The sequence below is a fragment of the Ambystoma mexicanum genome, chromosome 2p (genome assembly GCF_040938575.1).
Source record: "Ambystoma mexicanum isolate Mex_15411 chromosome 2p, UKY_AmexF1_1, whole genome shotgun sequence".
Lineage (NCBI taxonomy): Eukaryota > Metazoa > Chordata > Amphibia > Caudata > Ambystomatidae > Ambystoma > Ambystoma mexicanum.
Window position 1 is genome coordinate 1,048,796,935 of NC_090923.1, and position 22,314 is coordinate 1,048,819,248.

The following is a 22,314-nucleotide window of genomic DNA, read 5'->3' on the forward strand; positions in this document are numbered from 1 at the left end:
ATGACAAAGTCTGTGAAACTGTTGGTCTCTTTTTCTCCCTCTGGGGTCGACCTTCTCGGCTTTCCTTACTTTCATGCATGTCCTCTGCTTCCTCCACCGGTCCGTTCCTGCTTGATCGGGTGTCTGGCTATACTCCTCCCACTCTTACTGCCTCCCAACCATCTCCTTGCTCGGGTTTGTGGTGTTTTGTTGACCCTTCGTTCTTCTCCCTTCTCCTTGCTTTCGTGCATCTGGTCCCGAGCAGTGGGGCCTGGTGTTTCCTTGGGACTTCTCTCAAACAGCGCTACTCGTTCCAAGTTCCATCTTCTCCCGTCCTGAGTGCACACGTGATTAGTCTCCCTTTTGCCCACCCGGATGGGTCGGCTGAATTTGGACCCTGTGACAGGGTCTCTGTGCGGCAGCTTTATCTTGACCCAGTCTCCTTCTCGAATTCTGCTGCCCTGGGACGCCCTTCTCTTGTCATTTCATTCCTTCATGAGTGCCTTGCTCTTCATTCTCCATACCAATTCTTCCATGTTCACTTCATCGTCTTTCATTATTTGTGACATCCATGGAGGGACCAATGTGGATGCTGCCCTGCGTCCTCTTAACATCCGAAACGGGGATACGTTGGTGATCCCGTTGGGGGTCAGTCGGTGGGCTTTCGTTGACTGTGGAAAAGGGATCCATCCCTGATGCTGTGGCTAGTTGCATTACTCCCTCAATGAACCTATTGGCCTGTTCCACCAAGCCATTTGCTTGGGGGTGATACAGCGCCGCCTTTATTTGGTGGATGTTGTTTTCCCTCAGGAATGTGTCCATCTCGCGAGAAACTAATTGGACACCATTATCGGTGATCAATTCTTTGGGCAGGCCTTCCCTCTGGAAGATGTTCTTGAACACCTCGATTACTGTGGATGACGTAATGTTCGGAACAAACTCCACTTCCACCCACTTCAATAGGTAGTCTATTAACACAATGCCGTATTTGTGCTCAGGTCTCATCGGTTCCAGTGGGCCTATGTCAAGTCCTAGCTTCTGCCACACTCCTTGAATATCTGTAGGCTGGAGAGGTGCGTACCTCACTTTCATCACTTACATCTCTTGTCGCTATATAGGCAATCGTCACACCTTTCAGTCATCATTCTTATGTCTGGGTCCATGCCCGGCCACCAGTACGACTCTCTCACTCTTCTCCTTGTCATGTTGCTAACCAAGTACCATGCGTGGGCCCTGCACATAGTTCTACTCAACACAATGGGTGGGATGGCTTGGTCGCCTCTCATCAGCATCCTCAAATATCTCGTCTGATACTTTCCAGCATGGCCGCAGGCCTTCCGGAATCATTCTTTCTTCTGGCCAGCCGTTTTAAACCCATTGAGTGAGTTTTGCAGTGGTGGCGTTGTTGGCTGCTCCCTCTCTCCATTGTTTATTGCTCATCTTCAAGGTATTCCTCGCTATGGAGATCTCCCAATGAAGCAACGACACACTCATCCTTCAGGAAGTTCTCGTTTATGTTTCACTCCAGCATTCTGGACATGCAGTCCGCCTGCGCATTTCGCCATTCTGGGATATGTACCACTTTGTATGTATATATTTGCAGTTTTGCTGCCATACGGGCAAGGCGAGGGGTGGCCATTCTCGTCCCTCCAGGGCTAAGCATGTGTACCAATGGCTTATGGTCTATCACCAGTTGGAATGTGGTGCCCCAGACGTATGTCTGGAAATAATCGGCTTCCCATACGTAAGCCAGCATTTCTTTCTCTATTGTCAAGAAGTTCATCTATGCTCATGACTGTGCCTTTGAGGCAAATCTCACTGCTTGCTCCACTTCACTTTTCCTCTGAATCAATGTCGCTCCTAGGCCGTAGGAACTTGCATCTGTGGTGATAATGGTCTTCCATTGTGGGTTGAAAGGCTGTAGACAGGGGGCATGGGTGATGCAATCCTTCACTTTTTTAAACACCTCCTGCTGCACTGCTCCCCACTTGTACTCAGACTCCTTTTTCATTAATGTGCGCATAGGAGCTGTGGTTTCTGAAAAGCTCTGTACAAATTTAGCATCGTATTTGGCCATTCCCAGAAACAATCTCAGTTCATCCCTATTGGACGGATCTGGTGCTTTCACAATAGCCTGGAGCAGGTCCTTCTTCGGGCTGAGGCCCACTCTTGAGATTTTGTAGCCTTCATCTGCACTTAAGACACACTTGTCGAATCATAGTCGGACTCCTGCTTCTTGTAGTCATGTCAGCACTTCACGAAGCACCCTATTATGCGTTTGGACGTCAGCTGCATATACCAGAGTGTCATCCTGGAAGTACACTACATTGCCAATTGTCCTCATTTGCAAGTCCATCATGCGTTGGAAAGCCAAGGCGGCTGCAGACAGACCAAATGCATGTGGATGAACTGGTATGTTCCGAATGGTGTTATGAATGCCGTCAGGGACCTCGACTCTTTCTGTAGGCCAATTTGGTGGTATGCATCCCTCATGTCAAATTTTGAGAAAACTTTGGCCTCTTTCATTAGGAGGAGTAATTCATTAATGCTGGGGAGTGGGTAGCTATCGGTTACCACTTCGAGGTTCAGGCTACAGCGATCTATACATATGCGCAAGTCATTCAAGTGTTGTTTCTTGATCAGGACCAATGGGCTCAACCACTCCGATGACACTACAATTTCTATCGTCCCGTATTTGAGCATCCTGGCTAGCTGTTCCTGTAGTGCTTCTCTTGCTGTGGCCAGGACCATCCTCACTTTATGTTTGACTGGGTCGGCTCCATGTTTTAGCTTTATTTTATGCACATAGTTCTTTATTTTGCCTGGTTCGTCAGAGAACAGCTTGCGAAAATCTTCTCTGGATACTGGTGGGCCCTCCGAGGTGAGTCATAGCACTTGGCCTTCCACGCTGGCATCTAGTAGCATGTGCAATTTTGCTTGATCGTCCCAACCCAGCACGGCTGGTCCTCTTTTTCAGAAAGGTATACTTTGCTCTCTGTTACCCTCCCTTTAAATCCAATAGTGCTTTGTATGTAGCCCAGCACATTTACTGACAGATGGTTGGTCTGTCCTTCGTAATGCGTACTTGCACCCAGGCTTTCCCCACCATGTCTTTGTGCACGGCAAGGGGTAGTATGGTAAGGTCAGATCCCGAGTCAGCCATGACCCTTGTTTCATTGCAGTCGACTTAAATGACGCAGTGCAGCTTTTCCCTGCGAGTGGTGATGCTGTTGACCATGATTATGGTGGAACATCCCTCGTCTTCCAATGACTCTTCTGTCCTACCTGTATCTCTGAGTATTGCTGCAGCCATTTTCCTACCTCTCCACGTGCAGGCAGCGGCCACGTGTCTGAATCTGCGCCACTTTGAACAGCCTTTTGTTCCTGGCTGGACACTCCTCATCATTGGCAAGGTGACTGGTGCTGGCAAACTTGTAGCATTTGGCCGGTTCTCTTCTCACTGATCTGCTGTCCTTGGTGTCCGGCTGCCATCTCTCACGTCTCCCTTTGAATTGTAGTATTTGTACCTCTGGCTCGGGGCAACTCCCCTAATTCCTTCCGTCTCCCCGAGGTCTCCTCCACTGCTCTGGCTATTTGTATCGCCTTATCCAGCTGCAGCGTTTTTTCCAGGATGAACATATACTGTATCTTGCAGCTGTTGGTGTGCAGGGTCAACATGTTGCATAGTCTTTCCTCCAACGTATCCACAAAGGCACACAATGCAGCCAGCTCTCTGTTTCGTAACATAATCATCCACTGGCTCAGTCCGCCACTCCGCTCTGGTTTCTTACTGTAGAACCTTATTCTCTGCTGTATGACATTCTCACTAGACAAAAACCTCTTCACGATCCGCCTCACCTCCTCTTTATCGATATTGTCATCCTCATCTTCCGCCTCTTCGGGTTTTAATCCTGCAAAGATTCTCTAGCCTTCCACCTCTAGTGCGGTCAGCAGCATGGCCCTCTCTTGCAGCTGTGAAGTTTGTGCCACCCATTACCTCCACGTACGTCACAAACATGGTTTCCTACTGCAGCCATGGTATGGTTGACCTACCGGGGGACTGGAGAAATGCTGATGATGGCGTGGCGACTTGCATGATGTCCGCTGTGGGTCGTCACTTCTGTCCTGTGGCCTCCCAATGATCACACAGACACTTTCAGTAGGGTTAAATGATACCTTTCATCAGCAGTAAAGTGTTGATGGGTTTCCACACCCCCCTATGTCGTCATATCCGGTCCCTAGTAGGTCTGGGCCAGGATATGACATCATAGGGGTTGACTCGGAAGTTACGCCTGGCCAAAATTCCAACCCGGAAGTGATGTAGGTGTTTCTAACAATAAATAAATACGGCTTGCACATAGTTGCTTCACTGTGATTATTCTAGTCCGTGGCTTAATATGTGAGTGTCCAGGAGGGGTTATAATAGGGGTGGCAGGCTGTCAGGGGATTGTGCCTGACCTGCTTGTCAGAGTGCTAGGGCTGCGGTGCTGTGCCTCGCTTGCTCGCGCAGTAAATGTCTTTTTCATGCAATGCACTTTGATTTCCTTTTTGTCCTCTTGTGAGAGGTTGGGCGTGCTCTAGCGAGAGTATGCTCTACAAGGGTCTTGCTTTCATTAGACGAGGGATGTCCCTTGTAGCCCCTTTTAAGAGAATTAATAAAAACCCTTGAGCTGTATTTTGGGAGTTGGTGTGTTATTGAGGCTATCTGTGACAGCAGGAACATTCAGTTAGTGCCCACACATTAGAAATGAGAGGTGGAAGCCCAAGGCGAAACAAACGTTGAGAAAGCCACTCATTGTGGCAGTTGCATATTGAATATGTTTGCTGTGTTGTCAAGTCTTGCCAGCACATGCCTTAGTACTTGCACCATTCTGCCAGTTATTGTAATCAAATGTGCTAGTACAAAAATAATTGTCCATTTATTGCCACAGTATGCTCAGCTACTGCCATCATATGACAGTTGTTAACCATCATATATCAGGTATTGCATTTGTATTCACAGTTATTCGTGAACCAGGCATTACAATTCTACCTGCTAGCAAGCGAGGTTCATACTTTCTGCTCACACCCTTTTCTGGCTACTGATGTAAGTGCCCAGGTATCCCTGCCACGGCAAAACTGAAGATTTCTTCAGCGTCCGTTGGGCGCAGTGGAGCGACACTAAAAATGATACAGTGCATCCCACAGCTTTCTTATCCTAGAGGATTCGTTTTGTCTACTTTTGGATGGCGCTTTTGCCTCAGAGGAGCCAAAACTAAACAATAACAGCACAGAGACCAACTGTTACTCTGAGAATACAGTCACAAAGTGGTCTGCCCTGTCTCGTCCTGCGTCTCCAGCAACCATTCGTTGTTGGAATTTGTGGGGCATGACGCTGAGCTCAGATCATGGAAACCTTTCCGTTGCGGGAGGTCTGCCTGTAGACAAGTCACGCATGCGTCTCATGCCGCGTGCTGTTGCTGTTCCAATGAGGCGGAGAAAAAACAATTGCAGATGAAGGCTTGTATGTGGGGTTTAAAAGAAAGTCTAAACAACACTGAAAATTGAAAATACTTTTCTGTATCATATCCAATACTCGTAAGAGTGTGGCTTGCAGTCATTATGACGTAAAGGGTTGTGAATGCAAATTTAATGACCCCATTCTGAAGATGTATGATAACTACCACAGATCTAATGTTTTGGATGGAAAAGGTTAGTAAACCTGAGAAAAAGGGATACAAGGAAAGGGAGACGGGGAAAATTAGGTGCAAACGGGAATGTGGGGGAGGGGCACTCCCTATTAATAAAAAAAGAAAAACAGGGTTGCCAAGAAAAGAAGGTCTCACGTGTTGCTCATTTTTCTTGCCGTTGCAGAAACGAGGCAATTTGCACTCCAGACATGCCATCAAGTGTGACATATATACAGCAGCCAGTGCCCATTTATAGCTCTACTTTCCTCAGTAGTGATGCAATATATTCCATATATACTTTTTAGTTCTTATTGTAACACTTGCTTTTCCCCTGCAGCTGTGGGCTACATTATCTTCCGTGGTTCCAACTCGCAGAAAAACACCTTCCGGAGGAACCCAAATGACCCAAAGGTGGCCGGTAAGTTGCTTCTTTATGGCATGGCATCTGCCCATGGCAAGAAAATATGTCCCATTGGTTTGAGTGTTCTTATTCGGGATTTGTACTGTGCCCTTCACTGCCATGGTGGTCTTACGGCGTCTAAACCTTGTCCGAAAATTCAGTGTATTGTGACGCTGCCGGTTGTTACCAGATCCTTAGCTGTAGGCAGGATGAGAAAATGGAGTTAGAAAAGGCAGAAACAGGAAGAGGATAAACTTGGATTAGGGAGAAGGAGGAGAAAAGACAGAAGGTGTTAGATCACAACTGGTCTGGAATGAGCTTCCGCTCCTTCCGCTGTGTGCTCGTCAAAAGTAGAGGTATCTTATTTTAATCATACAAGACAGTAACAAGGCCGGCCCTATGATTTGCGGGGCCAAGTGTGTCACATTAGGTGTGGGTCCCTTGATTTGCATTTCATAACATCACAGGAAGTGACATCACAGCAAGTGACCTCACAAGATAATGACCACTACATATGTAGGCAGCAGCGAAATCATGGTAAAAATAATATATATATAAATAAAAAATAATCTAAGACGAGAATGTACATTAACTACCCTAGCAAAGTATAAAAGGTGCCCACCTTTTAAGCCCAGCAATGTATAATGAAATATTCCAAAGAAAACAAAATCAAAACGAGACATGCGCTTTAATGGCCCTTTTATGTGTTCTTTTGGGTAAGCGTCTGCATTGCAAACATGACAACCTGGTGTGAAATCCTAGTAGCTGAATACTTCAGTAAGCACACTTTTTTTAATGCTGGCCTCAAAAACACAGAATCGGGGTTGCGTCTACCCATTGAAAAAACTGGGCGGACGCTGTCCAATCACATGTATCGACTTGTGCCCTGAAAATCAGCACAGGGCCAGAACCAGAGAAAAAATCCCCTCCAGTGTCCAGGATGACCACCTCACTGGTCACATCCTTGGTAACATATTAATGGCTCACTTGCATACTTCATATATAACGTGAGGAAAATGTTACATTGTACTGAAACGCTTTTCGGCTTGCTAAATATAGACATGTGGAAATAAGGCAAATAGCTCAAACGGTTTTGTGCAATATGTTTAATTATGCTGGAGGAAGGCACAGATTTTTGGCAGCGAACTGCTGCTTTGCTTGTGCTTTCAAAATAAAAATGCTCCTTTGCAGTTCTTAACACAACAATAATCTCTTAAATAGGCCATCAATAGTAAATTGCACCCACTTTAAACGCTCTACCTTAAGAGTGAAAGTGATCAGTGCTTATGAGGCCCCCAGTGCCTATTGGGCCACTGGGCAGGGGATATGGGGGCGGAGGGTTTGTCTCTTCTGAGTCGCAGCACGAGGTTGACGGGTAACAAGTTACTTCACCCGAGAAACAGAAGGGAGCCAAACCTCCAGGTGGAACAGCCACTTTTGAAAAAGATATTCCGGCAAGCTTCCCCTTCATCATGCGGGCTGCAGCGTGTCCCGCCCATGAGCTCAGGTACTCTGAGCACAAGGCCCACGCTGCAGCCTGCAACAGGGGGTCAACGGCAACCTCAGTGCGGGACCCTAGCAGGGCGGGGCCAAGTGCAGCCGCATATGCTGCACACGTCTAGTCCCGCCCCTGAGTCGGGTAAAAACCTTTTTTGAAAAACATCAATCACAACTTCTGAATAACATACACCCAAAAACCATATTGAACAAAGGAGAAATAGTTTGTGTTAAAAAGAAATAGCTACGGGTGGTAGGAAGTAGCAGGAAATTATGAGTGTATGTGCAGCACAGGAAACGAGCTGCAACGGCGCTGCATGATAACTTGACTTCAGAACAGGATCCTCCCTGCAAGTGAGTTATCAGATGCACGAGCAAACTCACGTTTCAGCAAATGCACTTTCAATAAACTCAGCACAGGAAACTGAATGCAGAAACAGCCAAGGCTCACGCATGTGTTGCAGCTGTCCAAACTGGTATATATGTCCTGCAGTGTACAGAATTTCTTTTCTTAGGGTGAGTAGTGTGACCAATGAAAACTGCAGAGCCCAACTTCTATTATTCGCTCAAAAGGGTTTCTTACTGAATCCAATTTAAAATTGTGCACATTCTTATGTTCCCATAATGCGTTTTGCTTTTATGCACATTGCCAGTATTGGGTTCTATGAAGAGATGCTGTGCCTCGTTGGGAGTTTGCCAGTGCAGTAATTACATGACAGTAATTCTGTTTAATGGCACATTACCACGCTGACAAAGTCCAAGTTTGCCGTTGAGGTGGCTGGAGGTAATTCCGGCACCCTACTGGCAAAAATAGCCGGTATTACCAGCGCCGGTATTACTGAAAATCCCCCCCATGGAGTCCTATGGGACTCTGTGGAATGGGGATTAACATCACTTACCGGCACTCGGAATCCACCGGTAATTCTGCCAGACCGAGTGCCAGTAATGGTGTTACAGGATGCCGGTATATTACCGCCAGGATAACGGCAACCTCGTAATGAGGCCCACCGTATTGCATGCCCTAGCCGGGGACCACGTCCCTCTGCCCGCCCCCCCCTCCCCTTGGCCCACCCCACAAAGTATGAGAGGGTTCCCCCATTACTTTTTTTTCCGTTTACAGCATTGTGTAGGTGGATAAATCCCTTCTCTCCCTAAAGTACATAGGGGGAGGGCGATCTTCAAAAATCAACCAAATTCATAAAATGTTATTGAGAGAGGTGTCTTTTGAAAGTTGGTTTGATATGGAACCCTGAAGACTGCAACAGTTTTAAGGAATTAGGTAATTTTTTGGGCAGTTTGGTAACTGTGAGTACATGTGCAGGAAAAACAATCGTTGCTATAAATCTTGGAGTGAGGCGGTATGGGTTTAACAGCGCCGGTAATGCTGCCTGCGCCGTTAAACCCATACCGCCGCATTACAAGGTCCGCTCTCGGGACCCTCTCAGGACGTCTGGTCAGACCAAACGTCCTTTGCGGGTCCCGCGAGGGGCCTAGCATGCTAACGATGGGCCTGTTATCAACGGGCCCGTTGTTGACATGCTCCCCATTTCCATTGTGCCCTATGGGGGCTCAAATGGGGATGGTCCGGGTCCGGGTTCCCTGAATGGGGAAATACCGGGCCCTCCAAAGTCGGAATGGCCCGGTATTTCCCCATTCAGGGGACCCAGACCCGGACCCGAGTTTGGAGGCAGCCATGCCCTTATTGAGGGCATGGCTGCCTCCAAACTCCTAATGAGGCCCTATGTAAGTTGTTCACTTTTTAGCATAAACAAGGAAATGTCCACTCGAACTGGACCCTGTGGCCTTAATCTGCCACAACGCCTTTAAATATTATGACACAAGGAAATTGATTTCATATGAGTGCACTCCCATTTGAAGAAAAAGTTTCCTACAGCAGCCGTCACAAATTTGGCGTCTCTACACATGTTGTGCCAAGTTACATGCATGTAGTAATTGTACTATAAAGGGTTATTTAGAGTCATGTGGACTGTAAAGTTATTCCCCATTGTGTAGTTCCATTAAAGACATGCAACAAACCTGCATCTGTTAACACCTTTGTGTGGCGGTACTAACCTCCGCACAAAAGTAGGTGGTTTTACAGAGTTTGAGTAATGAAAGCCGCAGTATTAGTCGTAGTAGTAAAACGTGCCGTATTTGGAAATAGTGCATGATTTATTCTTACTGCACTACTCAGAACGAGGTCCTTTAGCATCCATTTTCTTGCCATCTTTAGTTAGTTTATTTATTTTTTAAACCTACTGCCTTATTTCATCATGCGCTTAGCTTCCTTTTAATGATTCCCTCCCATATGCATTGGAAAACTGAAAATGGATTTTCTGGCATAAAATATTGCATCGTTTGTTTCCTGCCCATGCCTCAGCATTCTCTGAAAGAGCAAAGAGCGCCCCACTTGTTTTACGTCACCTGCTCTGGCCCAAGGTCAGGGACTCTGCTAAAGGTGCCAGAGACCTCTGAATTAGCAGTCTGGCAGCCCAGCGGGTACTGTGGCGGATCTGTGTGATTTTACCCTTGTGGAATGGTCAGCGACAGAAATGTCCGAAATGGGAAATGTACGCAACACAAAAATGTCCGCACATTTCCCATGCGGACATCCATTGAAAATCACACAGATTCAAACACACACCCTCACACACACCCGCATTCAGACCCCCAACACACCCCCACCACCCCCTCAGGCCCCTACTTACCTTTCCTTCAGACGCGCTGTGTCACTGCGGCGCTGGTTCCCTTTCACTTCTATGATTGAGAACCGGAGCCACACGGTGCTTTGTTTTCAATTTTTCTTTTTTTTCTTTCTTTTTGTTTAATTTTTGCTCGGGTGAGCTTCGGGGGTGTCCCCCGCAATCCCCGCCCAGTATACTGTATAGTATAGTGAGAGGGGTGTTGCAGGGGACAACCCCGCAGGCACCGGCTTTTATTTTTTATTTACTGACCCACCAAAACGCATACTAAAAAAAAAGTTCGAACTTTTGGTAGTTCGAGCTTTTGGTGGTATGTGTTATAGGTCTTTTTGTAAGGTCGGTAAATCATATTAGGTAATTTCTTCCTATTCCACTGTGGCTACATGACCTACCTGTCCTTCCAGGGACTTTTGAGCTGCAGGTTGGAATCCTTGCAGCGCCCTTCAGCCTTCCCGGGACTTTCGAAACGAGTGACGTTCAGTTAGTAATATTAAAGGTTAATAATTAACCGCTCATATTTCATTGGCTAGAGATAATTTAGTTCATGGTTGACTTTATAAAAACAATCATTATTATTTGGATCACCTCAAATGGCTCACACCACCTAACTGAGGAAGAAAAGATTCACACTAAGAGGTGCCTACAGGACTACAAGGCTGTCGCAGACCGGACTTACACGAAGAAACACTGAAAAGCAGGAACGCATGAAAAAACACCCAAAATGCTTCCTGCCTGGGTTGTTCTGCCTCTCTCTTGACGCTGGTGATTAATCATGTGCCCCTGCTCCTTTCATTGGTGTTCCTATATGGGCGGCCAGCCTGGGAATCCTCAGATAAGGGCCTATTGGAGCATGAGCAGGGCAGGACCCTTGCACCACATGACTACGGCCAGCGTGCAGTCCCGTGCCTGAAACCCCCTGACACCCCATAACCATCCTAATCCCCACCATCACCAAAACATACATGCACCCCACCTGATGTGTACCCTTGCTCACTATGCAGCCCTACAGGCAGCATACATAACTGACACCATGACACCCTGTACTTTGTACAACCTTTTCATCACACAAACCGGCTAACGCCCTCCTCCACACACATCTTTAATTAACTCATCCCCAGCAGGTGCCCCATTTGACACCTCACTCTAACACAGAAAAACCTTGGTGGTCAAGGGATCATTCACAAATCCATCTGACCCCTGAACAAATTCGAAGACGCCCCCAATAGCTGCTTCAAAGTCCTTGCATGCCACTTCCCCCTTCAAAACCATATACATCTTCCCATTCCATCCACGAGGTCTCTCTCATGCTCAAATAATGTCTTCCTTGGTCACTTTATCCCAGCAGGATATGCAGTGACTTACCCAGGTGCCCTGCTTTCCTGCATGCACATTAGCAAATTACACTTTTCATGCATGTCAAGGTAAATGCAGCAAAAGGACAGAGGGCCTCATTACGAGGTGGGCGGTAAGGGGTTAATGGCACCGGTAAAGGTGGCGGAGCTGTTAACCCCTTACTGCCCTATTACGAGGGCCGCTCGCGGGATCCGCTCTGGACGCCTGGTTTTACCAGACGTCCTTAGCGGGTCCCGCGAGCAGCCCAGCATGCTAACAGGCCCGTCATTAACGGGCCCATTGTTAGCATGCTCCCCATTCCCATTGAGCCATATGGGGGTTCAAATGGGAATGGGGATGGTCCGGGTTCCCTGAATGGGGTAATACCGGGCCCGCCAAGGTCGGAATGGCCCGGTATTTGGCCCGGACCCCGGTTTGGAGGCCCAGAGTGTGTGTGTGTGTGCGCACGTTTGTTCGTGCGTGCGTGCGTGAGTCTGCCTCTCTGCCTGGTGTAGGATGACTCCAGGTCAGGTAAGGAGGAATGGGGCAAGCGGATGGCAGAAAAGAAGTGGGTAGGGGTGAGTTGCAGCATCTCGGGTGGGGTGATGGATGGTCTTTCAGGGCTCTCCCCATACTCACAGAGGTAGAAGAGGGGGAAGGGCAGATGGAGGAGAGGTGAGGGTTCCCGGGGTCTCCCACGCATTGCATCTCAAACGGATCAGGGAGAAGGGAAGTAGGAATGGGACCAGCTGTACCAGGAAAGTGAAGGTAAGACACTGGATGCCAAAAGTGCAGCGGGAAGAGCATACTCGGAAAAAGTGGCATGCGGAAAATACACACAGGACAAGTTAAGCAGTGACAAAATGCTTTCTAACCATCTCGGCACTCTAATCCTCATACTACACATCACAAACCGCATGCACAAAGTAAAGCTCTTGATGACATCATATCGCTCCCAGACCTCTAATACCTCTGGACTGGAGACACCCGATGCACCTCTTCACAATCCACCATACTTCCCTCACTCACAGCATCCCACCAAAACCTATGAAAATGTTCTGACAATCCTTCAAGACCTTCACGGTGGGGCACATCACCCAAGACTGGACCTGCCTAGTACCTGCTGTCCTGCGGACATATAAAGTAGACACTGTATGGGGGTGAGTTTGGAGATTCATGTTTTTCCTGTGTGTGCAGACAGGAGAAGCTCTGGTGTAGAATACAGTCTGATTCAACTTCATAACAAGCTGCACTGCACACAAAGGAAAGAAGTTACTCTGCGGAAAATCCCCATCCGAGAGGCTAACTATTAGCTGAGCATAGTCCATATACAATGGAAAAATGCACATCTGCCAACAAGTTTAATAAAATCAGTACAATTCATGGACTAAAGCACCCACAGGACAAAATCCCCACAATATACACAAATGGGTCATTCCAACCTCTGCCTCTCCCAGACCTCACCAACATCCTTGCTTCCTTGCCTCACTTAAACCTCTTAACATACTCTCCAATTAGGCCTTTCTCCATATCTTAGCAAGAATGTGTAATGCATTTGTTGGTCATGCAAAGTTTACAAAAAAACTTACATTAGTGCATTTCAGTGGACTCTGAGCTGCAGCACCCTGACAAGTCTTAATCAGTGCTGCAGACCAGATGGGGCGGGGAGGGTGATTATCTTATATTTTAAAAGTCTGCCTCTAGTGCAAGGGGTCTGCAATCTGTGGCTCCAGTTGTGTTGGACTTCGGCTCCCATGATTACTCACTATTGACAGTGCTGGCTTGGGCAGATGGGAGTAGTAGTCCAAAACATCTGGGGAGCCAAAGGTTGCAGAACCATGCGTCTAATGACGGAGACAAAGAAACAAAATATACCCCTCGCAACAGTATCCGGGATCTGTATTGTTGATCTGGATACAGAAAGGAATTGGGGGAGGGGGTTTCGATGGAGATTAAAAATGAGGCAAATGGGGCTCTGCATCTCACATTGGTCAGTATTCCAAGACTCGCGATCTGCCGGATCCATCTCATCTCCCCGTGACTCGCAGGACTGGCTAACTATTGGTGTACTTTTTTATGTTTGCCCAACTAAAGATGTGATATATTAAGTCATACAGATGGGGATGGATTCTTTTCTCAGAAGTACTCATTTTAGGGATCTACAGTTCTGCACTGGATGGCGACAGCTTTTACCCAAACGGGAGACCCATGATCAGCACATGAACGTGTGCAGGATATAGCATTAGGGATAATGTTGCCTGCTACAATTAGAACAAGAATGTATAACGCATGTGCTGGGCATGCAAAGCTTGCAGAGAAGGTCACGTTAGTCCAAGTCAGTGGACTGTGAGCTGTAGAGCTCTGACAGAGACAAAGTCAGTTTCCCCAAATGGATCTTATAAAGTCCCTGTTCCTGTGAGTAACATGTAGACTTCACCATGGCTCCATGATCTCCCCCTGTGATCTCTAAATTCTCCACAGAACCAATAGGGTTATCCTTTCTATCCAGGGCCTCCACCTACACCAGTCCGATGAAGATGGCCAACTCTACCTTAAGGCTTCATGGCCATCAATTCATACGTGAAGCTCAACTCCACAGAAAAACAGTATAGACCCGCCTTTGTAGTACGGATTTATATCATACCCATTGGAAGCAGTTCCCTTCAGGACACAGAAAACACCCAGCAAGTGGCACGTGAGTCATCTCTAGCCCCTGACAAAGCCTTCTTAGATGCTACAATATGTCTCAAAGGACATGGTAGGTGTGTTCTTCTTCCTCGACACTCATCTCAGTTCATTGTCTAACAACACTAATAATAGGTAGTCCTGAGGTGCAACACCTTCAAGCCGCAGCCTCTGCTCATTAAAGGTTGTGGCAATCTAGGTGTGGATGAGTGAAATGGCAGAGAATGGAGGTTGGCACTCTTTGCCTCTGTCTGCCAAATCTTTAAGTTAGCTGCTGGAGAGATCTTTGTGCCACGAGCCTAATTCCCATGTTCATACTCTCGATACAATACAATACGACTGTTAATGCCACATTTGGGCTACCGCACAACGGTACAGGCAGATGTGATGGACTGCATTGCCTCTGGTAACGCAATCTTGATAGGGTTGCCTGCCCCCACTCTTGCACCTTAAAAGCAGTCATCCATGCCACTGTCAGGTTGGTGACAGGTGCCATGCAGTTTTATCAGGTTGCTCCTCCGCCACATTGCCTTTTGCAGGATAACTGCATCTTGGTTTAGATGTGTGCCCTAACTCACAAGGGAGTACACAGTCAGTCGTCCCTATCTTGCAGAGAGCTGCCTAGCTCTTGGGTTTCGGGTACTGCGGAGCGCAGGGCTGTATTGCTTTAAGGTTTCTAAGCATCTGAAGATCACTACCAGACATCAAGCCTTTTTTCTCACGCTTGGTGAGACTTTGGACCACTCGCCTTCCTCACATGGAATCTATTTCCAACTATCTACATTTTAGGAAACACAGGCCTGGGTGTGGCTCTCGGCTATTGAGGTGATGTAGTGTATGCTGAGGTCTGTTTGGTGGCACAGCCTAAGGTCATTTTATTGAGCCCTCTTGTCGTTTCAGTGTTCCCGCCTGATTTAAGGCTGCGTCACATTTATTTGACTGTTTTGTGTGATGCTTTTCATCTTCTACACTACTCTGGTGAACATGGGTGCACTCACACCTTTAAGAAAATGAAAAGTAAATAGTTAAAAATAGTTCCTATGTAAGGTAGTCACAACAAAGTGGCTGCCATCTCAGGCTGAGGTACTCTCTAACTGTAACCACAACACCAAAAATCTGCCTGTCGCCAGATTCGAGCTAGATGAGGCCTGAGACGGAGGAGCAGCAGCCAGTTATTCATTCAATTATATTCCCTCCCTCCTTTCAATCAAGAAACCAGGTGAAGAATAAGCTGTGGAATTCCTGTATCAATGCATGAAAAGCCACTAGCTGTCCTCAAATAAAATAACTTGATTTACATTTTCTTTATACCATTTTGCGGTAGAAAGAGCGAGCATTTACAACATTATTGCACACTGAGGATAGCTAACGCCCTCTGTAATCAAGCAAATAAAAACAAGAAGAATGATGTGCATACTATAGCTGTGTCACTTTTCCTTCCAAGATTATACTCTTGGTGGATGGCTCTGGAATTGCTGTGTCCCTCTGGGACACATTCTATGCCCCACCCAGCTCCAGGCAACACATCCCTCTATCTGCTGCATGACATCCCAAATGACTATGGACATCCCCTATTCTTGTGTATCAGACATTCCATATGCAAGCAAAACAAAAGGTGATGGCTGGAAGGTTTTGAATTAATCATAACCATAGGCATAGCTCTGGGCAACCCTCCAGACCACCGTTCTTCGCCTGCCAAGCCATTACAGAAGAGGAAAGACCATTTGCAAATCGGGCTTGGTCCCACCTCAAAAGGGGCTGTCCAGCCCGAACTGCTAGGTCGCATCCCTTCTGCACGAGACCACAAGCATCCCTAGACATGTTTCAGCCTTGTTGGGCGTCATCCGTGCAAGTATATGTTCAATCCTTCCCTCCATGCATCCATGGTAGGCACTGCATCAGCACCACAGATGTAATGCTGCATTTCCCTGAGCTATAGCAAAGGCCATGGATGGGACTAGTTTAACATATATTGTGGCATCCATGTCTGTCTCAGGAAGATTCATTCAAGCACCCTTTACACCTGCTGCATGCCTCACCTCCAATCCCTTACTCCTGCATCCCACCCCCCCACATCTTATTCCACGTACAGGTCCCTGCTGCTTTTTGAAGAAAGGTTTACAATTTATGACTACCCCAAATTAAATCCAATTTTGTTCAGTCCAAGCATCAGAAATAGGCTCCACACAGAGATGCAAAATTCATACCAATGGACACAGACAGGATCCACACCAGGACACGCTGGACTCCTATCAACACACACTACTCACAAGAGGCACAGATATTGTGTAAATATGAGGTAATCGACTGCAAATCCTGACCTATGTGCACTGTGTATAGTCGTACTATTTTGAAGCCAAATCTAATGTAGTCCATCTTCTTGCCTTTGCTGGATAGCACGTTTCACCTTAGTCTGCCAGCTTCTAGGTTGCTAACACCGCCACACTCCCACCATGCCCGTCTGATCCCGGCATGGGGCATGTGTGCGCCATGACAAAGAACGCTATCCTCGACTGATACCTGACCAGCTGTCTTCTCTCCGTTTCTCCTCTAGGTTTGGAGACCATTCCCACTGCGACAGGAAAGCGCCTTCTTGTGTCCGGTTGGTGGGGCATTGTCCGGCATCCAAACTACTTGGGGGATCTGATCATGGCTCTGGCCTGGTCCCTGCCCTGTGGTGAGTACTCCACTGCCAAGGGTCCTCACCAATGAGACAGTGGGAATGGGCTGGCTGGGGGGGCCTCTAACAATACAGGATGTTAACTGGTATCTACAAAATATTCCCAGCAACTATAACTATATTGGAAAGATTCCTGGGGCCAGGTGGAATTTGAATTTTTAATTGACCCAAGAAATCATAAGTTAGGCAATGTGTTGAGAGTTGCATGGAATAGCTGGGTATTACAAATAATAATTAGGAGTGATGCTAGGATTGTTTAGATGGCCGTGTAAGAGTTGAGGAGAAATATGGTTATCTCTAGTGGAGAAGGTTTAGCAGATAGCTTGGGCCCATACGTTGTGCTCACCACCAGGAATTTGCCCAACTTCTGGCATGAGTTCTATGTGACAATGTCCCCGGGGAAAAAGTCGGCAGGTAGGCAAATCCTTTTTTTCCCTTGACCCCTAAAAGCTTTCCCCACACATATTCTAGGATGCTTGTATGATTTACTATTCTAACTCCAGCCCTAGAATATTTTGGGAAAGTGCTTGATATTCTCAGGAGGGCACATTTGGGGAAATGTCGGCCGTGGCGACCTTTTCCCATTCGACTTTATCACTGGATACCGTGAACAGTATTGTAATGTAGGGCCAATGTGTCCAATATCATGTAGAATTCTGATCCCAGTAAAAACCAGTGTCCCTAGCAATGTCAACAGCAGTTTGGGAAAGCCTGGCATTCAAACTTCGATATTGGGATTGACGTTTTTTAATGGCGCGCAAGAGAAGACTTTGAAGGACACATCCTGTCAATACATACAACATTGGATCCAGGAGAAGCTATTTAGCGCTTATGAAAATAAGCTACATACCAGGCTGGACACAAAGTGGCTGGAGTCAAAGCCAAGCCTGGATCAAGCAATATATCTGTGGACATAGTCACAGAGGAGAATATGAGAATATAGAGGCATGCAATGATACATGATATTAGTGGTTGGCAGGGGACGAGGAAGACAGTCCAAGGTTCACTAGAAATAGAGATAGTGGTGCTTTTCAGTCTTATAACATGACAGGAAACTAGGATTAGGGAGCACCTTAAACCAACAAGCCTGAATCAACGCACAATTGGCCTCATTACAAGTTTGGCGGTAGCCTTGCCGGTAAAACCGGCAGGCTGCCGCCAAACTTGCAGTATTTTACGCCACCTGCGAATGGGCAAATACCGGGGCATTCCGGCCCCGCCGGACCCAGTAATTGCCCATTCGCGGGCACCGGAAAAAAAGATGTTACCCACTCCCAATCGGCCCCATGGGGCTGAATGGGAATGGGGAGGTCGGATGCACCGGCACCGTTTATAACGGTGCCGGTGCATCCGACATGATGTGCTCGCGGGTGCCTTTCTGCCCGCCAGGCCCGTCCTGGCGGGCAGAAAGGCACCCGCGAGCACAACTCGCAGTTTGCCGGTCCGGGAACTACAGTGCCGGCAAGCTTATGGTACCGTAGTTCCCGGACAGGCAAATTTATGATGCCCACTGTCTCTTAGCAATTCAGGTGGAACCTAAGCACAGATGCCTATCATTGAAAGGAGGTAGTGTACGGAGTACTCACCTTTCAGAGACCGAAAAGAGAGAAGAAAAGGGGCTGAAGAAGAAGACTGAGAGGAAGAGAAAATTGGGAGCACTAGATCAAAAGCAGTAAACACAAGAAAAAGGCAGTCGAGTCTTAGGGCAATCGACCAGGTTTGATGCTTACAGAGCACAGACTCGAATCAAGGTATTAGCCACCATCTCAGCTCAGGTTCCACATAGGATTGAGTCCAATGCCGTGTGTACCAATGCAGCAGGCCGCTCACAAAATACCAAAAGACAATTACAGGAATAGACAATTGAGGGTACGACACTGCTGAGTGCCAAAGCAACAATGAATGGTCACCCTATAGAAAAAGAGCACGAGGAAGACTTCAAATATCTCCAAAGTTTGATAGATCTTTTCAAAGGACAAGCTCTTTGCTATGACTTAATAAATGGAACATTTCACCTTTATTGAGGAATGTACCTAGTAGGCGTGGGGGATATGTATTAGAATTGCAGATTTCGCAGCGGTAGTTGCAATAGAAAATAACTGTCTAATGGCATCTTTTGCCATTGATGTCCACTCAGGGCAACATCAACCTCGCTCAATGCGGTATCCCCAGCCATTAATCCACTGCCAATTTATGGTAAATCCCCATTCCTGTGGGACTCCATCGAGGGTATTGCCGGTATTACCAGCACCGGTAATAATGGTGCCAGTAACACTGGCTGTTTTTTGCCAGAGGGGGCTTGATTTACCTCCAGTTCTTGGCTGGAGGTGAATCAGTGAACCCCACCAGCAAACCTGTACTTTTGCGGAGTGGAATTACCACCACTTTTCCTGCCACTTTTCCTGCACCGCAAATGTTAGGCTGACCCCCTAAGACTAAATGCTATTAAATACTCCAGGAACTCAATGGAAGCAGTGCGACATCAGGACTGCATAGAAACAGACGGACAATCCAAGATCCAGTAGACGGTTGTTCAGAACTAGATCCCAGTTCCGAGAGTAGAATTTCCCCATGTAGATAAAGCTGGGAAATGCTCCCATTGTGAAGATGAGCTACTCATTACGCGTGGTTGATTAATCGCACTTCATGCTGGAGTCCAACCTCTAAGCACAGGACCAGTGATCGAACCAGTGCTGCATTGTATTGCCTTACTTCCAAGATCAGTGTGTTGCCCCTGAGTTATCATCCGAGCCCGGAAAATATACCAGCAAAATGGCACCCCTTACAGCACAAGACTTCCGGAAATGCAGAGAACGGCACATCCCTGCCACCATGGACTGGGTAGTTTGTAGAGGCATTTTTACTGTACAAAACCAAATGCCACAGTCAAGGACATACAAACAACGGGACAGAAACATGGGCTAAAAAACATTTCCAGAATTGTGCCGGAATGCAAACCAACATATACGAAAGCCAATTATGCCTTGAGTACCAGGCACCCTATGATTTGTATTTTGTATTTTATTGGTCTTTCATAGAGCGCCTTAAGCTAAAGCGCTGTACAATAACAATTGAATAGACAATTGAAACCAGATTACAATCACTGAAGGGTGTAGAGGTAATTGTGTTTTGAGAGAACCACGGAAGACATAATGACAGTAATCTAGCGTAGAGGGATTGGAAACGCATTCCAGTGGAGAGGAGCAAGAAGTTCAAAAGATCGTAAACGAGACTGAGGGAGGACGAGGAAACAAAAGTCTAAAATTGGCAGAAGACCGCAGAGAGCGGGATGGAGTATAGAAAGATGTAAGTTCAGTAAGATAGTTGGGAGCAAGACCATAAAGAGATTTTTTTTTTTTTTCTTATTGTTTTGGTAGTAAATTTACTTTACACCTTTACAAAATTTGATCATCATAAAAATACATTTAAAAACATGTTATATACATGAAATTAATACAATAATATTGCGTCACCTCACCTAAATTCATTTCCTCTAAAGAATACCTTAAGACAGAACCATTCAAATATACAATTACAAATACACAGTAGGCACAACAAAAAATCGCCTACAATACTTCATAATAAAGTACCCACCACCTAGAAACTCCCATACGCATGATAACCAGAGGCAAAAAGAGAGAACACAACAAGCAATCAAACAAAACGAGCATAAACACAAACAAAAACAGAGGAAAAAAACAGCAATTAAGCGAGGTACAAAGCTAGTTACTGCATCCATACCCCTTATTACCCATGGGGATAGGCCAAACCCATCCTATTAAAAAGTGTACAATTCATTGGTAGCAGCTGTTCTTCAATCAGTGAAACAAGTCTAACAGTTGCCAAAATAATGGCATTTGAGGAACCCTGCATACATCTTAACCATACTAAGTTGGCTTCAAACTTAGAATAAGAGAAAAACACAGAATCCAAACAGCATAACCTTTGCTTAGCGAAAAATTCACAGTGCATAAAGAGATGTTCAAGAGTTTCATTTTCAAACTTATTCTGGCAAAATCGACATTCATCCCACCTCGCCAAATCCCTATACACAGCCCAAAACCGAATACGAGCTCCAGTGTGGATAAGATCCAGACGGAAACGCATATAAATCTGTCTAGCCCTTTTGTCAGGAAAACATAGGATATAAGGCAACCTTGGAGTAATTGCATGTCTAAACATAGCATAGGTCGAAAAGGAGGAATAACCCCCGATCTTATCAGAATTTTGTGCCCAAGAGTTGCGAAAGAAGCGAGTTTTAACTTTAATTGGGGTATTAATCAAGTCCAACAAAGTCATATTAAGCGAAGTTAAAGTCTCCATTATTACTTCCTTCGCTTCTAAAACCGAAGCCGGGCAATTTTTATCTAACATTAACTGAAAATCCTCATAAAGTGAATTTGGGGGAGGCAAAAGGATTTTATAGAAAGCATTTAACTTCCTCCAAAGATATTTATCAGCCAGAGGATAGAGCCCCAACTCATGTAGTATGATGGAATTTGGTACATAGCCTGGTAGCCCTAAGATTTTCTTCCAAAGTTCTCCTTGGATCTGGTTTAACAAAGGCCCCAGCTGCAACAAACATATATCGAGCGCATAGAGCAAAATGGGCTCTATTTTCATGATGTAAAATTGAATAAGGGGCAAAAGAGAAAAACTGCAGTATTTCGCGGAAATTATTCGCATTTGACCCATAAGCGGGCTAAGCTTCGCATTCAGCAATGTCCGCCATCCACCAATTGAGTTCCTATTCGACAGGTGATATCCCAGGTAAATGATCGAGTCCCTCCTAAAAATAGGCTGCTGGTTGATAGTAAAGGTAAATCTAGGCAATTTTTTTTAGCCGTGAAAATCATATGTGATTTCACCGGGTTGACGGTCATGTTGTTCTGCAGACAATATTCATAGAATATGTTTAATTTGTTCTGAAGACCGAATGGCACTCTGTCGAATAGGATAATGTCATCAGCAAATGCCAACCAATGCAGTCGCATAGAGCCTAATGTTACAGGAAATGCATTAATATCTTTCCAGAGATTCTCAATATCTGCGAGGTATAGATTGAATAAAACCGCAGCTAGATTGCAACCCTGTTTGACCCCTATCCACGTAGGAATATTGGCAACAGCCACAAGACAAGCTGAAAGAGTGTGATGGATATCAGGGGAAAAGGAGTAGAAAGAAAGAAATAGTTGAGTATCGTCTGCATAGAAATGGTGTGATACACCGAAAGAAGAGTATAATGATATTATGCTGTCTGAGATATATCCAAAGTGGGGCATACTAGTGGCAGAATGACTGATTTCTAATAGCAGTCAGTGTCACAGTATGCGTGTGCAAGGGGATTCCAACCACTCCTATATGTGAAAC

The 22,314-nt window shown here is 46.2% G+C and overlaps 1 protein-coding gene and 1 long non-coding RNA gene across 7 annotated transcripts in view; one reads left to right on the forward strand and one right to left on the reverse strand.

Moving 5' to 3' along the window:
• Positions 1–22,314, reverse strand: part of LOC138567091 (uncharacterized) — a 229,927-nt gene that overhangs the window by 141,707 nt on the left and 65,906 nt on the right. The gene's annotated exons all lie outside the window — the stretch shown is intronic.
• TM7SF2 (transmembrane 7 superfamily member 2) overlaps positions 1–22,314 on the forward strand; it is a 224,692-nt gene that overhangs the window by 117,388 nt on the left and 84,990 nt on the right. For all 6 annotated transcript variants that reach the window (XM_069644955.1, XM_069644950.1, XM_069644951.1 and 3 more), the window contains 2 exons: positions 5,986–6,066; positions 16,819–16,941. In XM_069644955.1, coding sequence (XP_069501056.1) covers positions 5,986–6,066; positions 16,819–16,941 — 204 coding nt within the window. The remainder of the gene's footprint in view (positions 1–5,985; positions 6,067–16,818; positions 16,942–22,314) is intronic.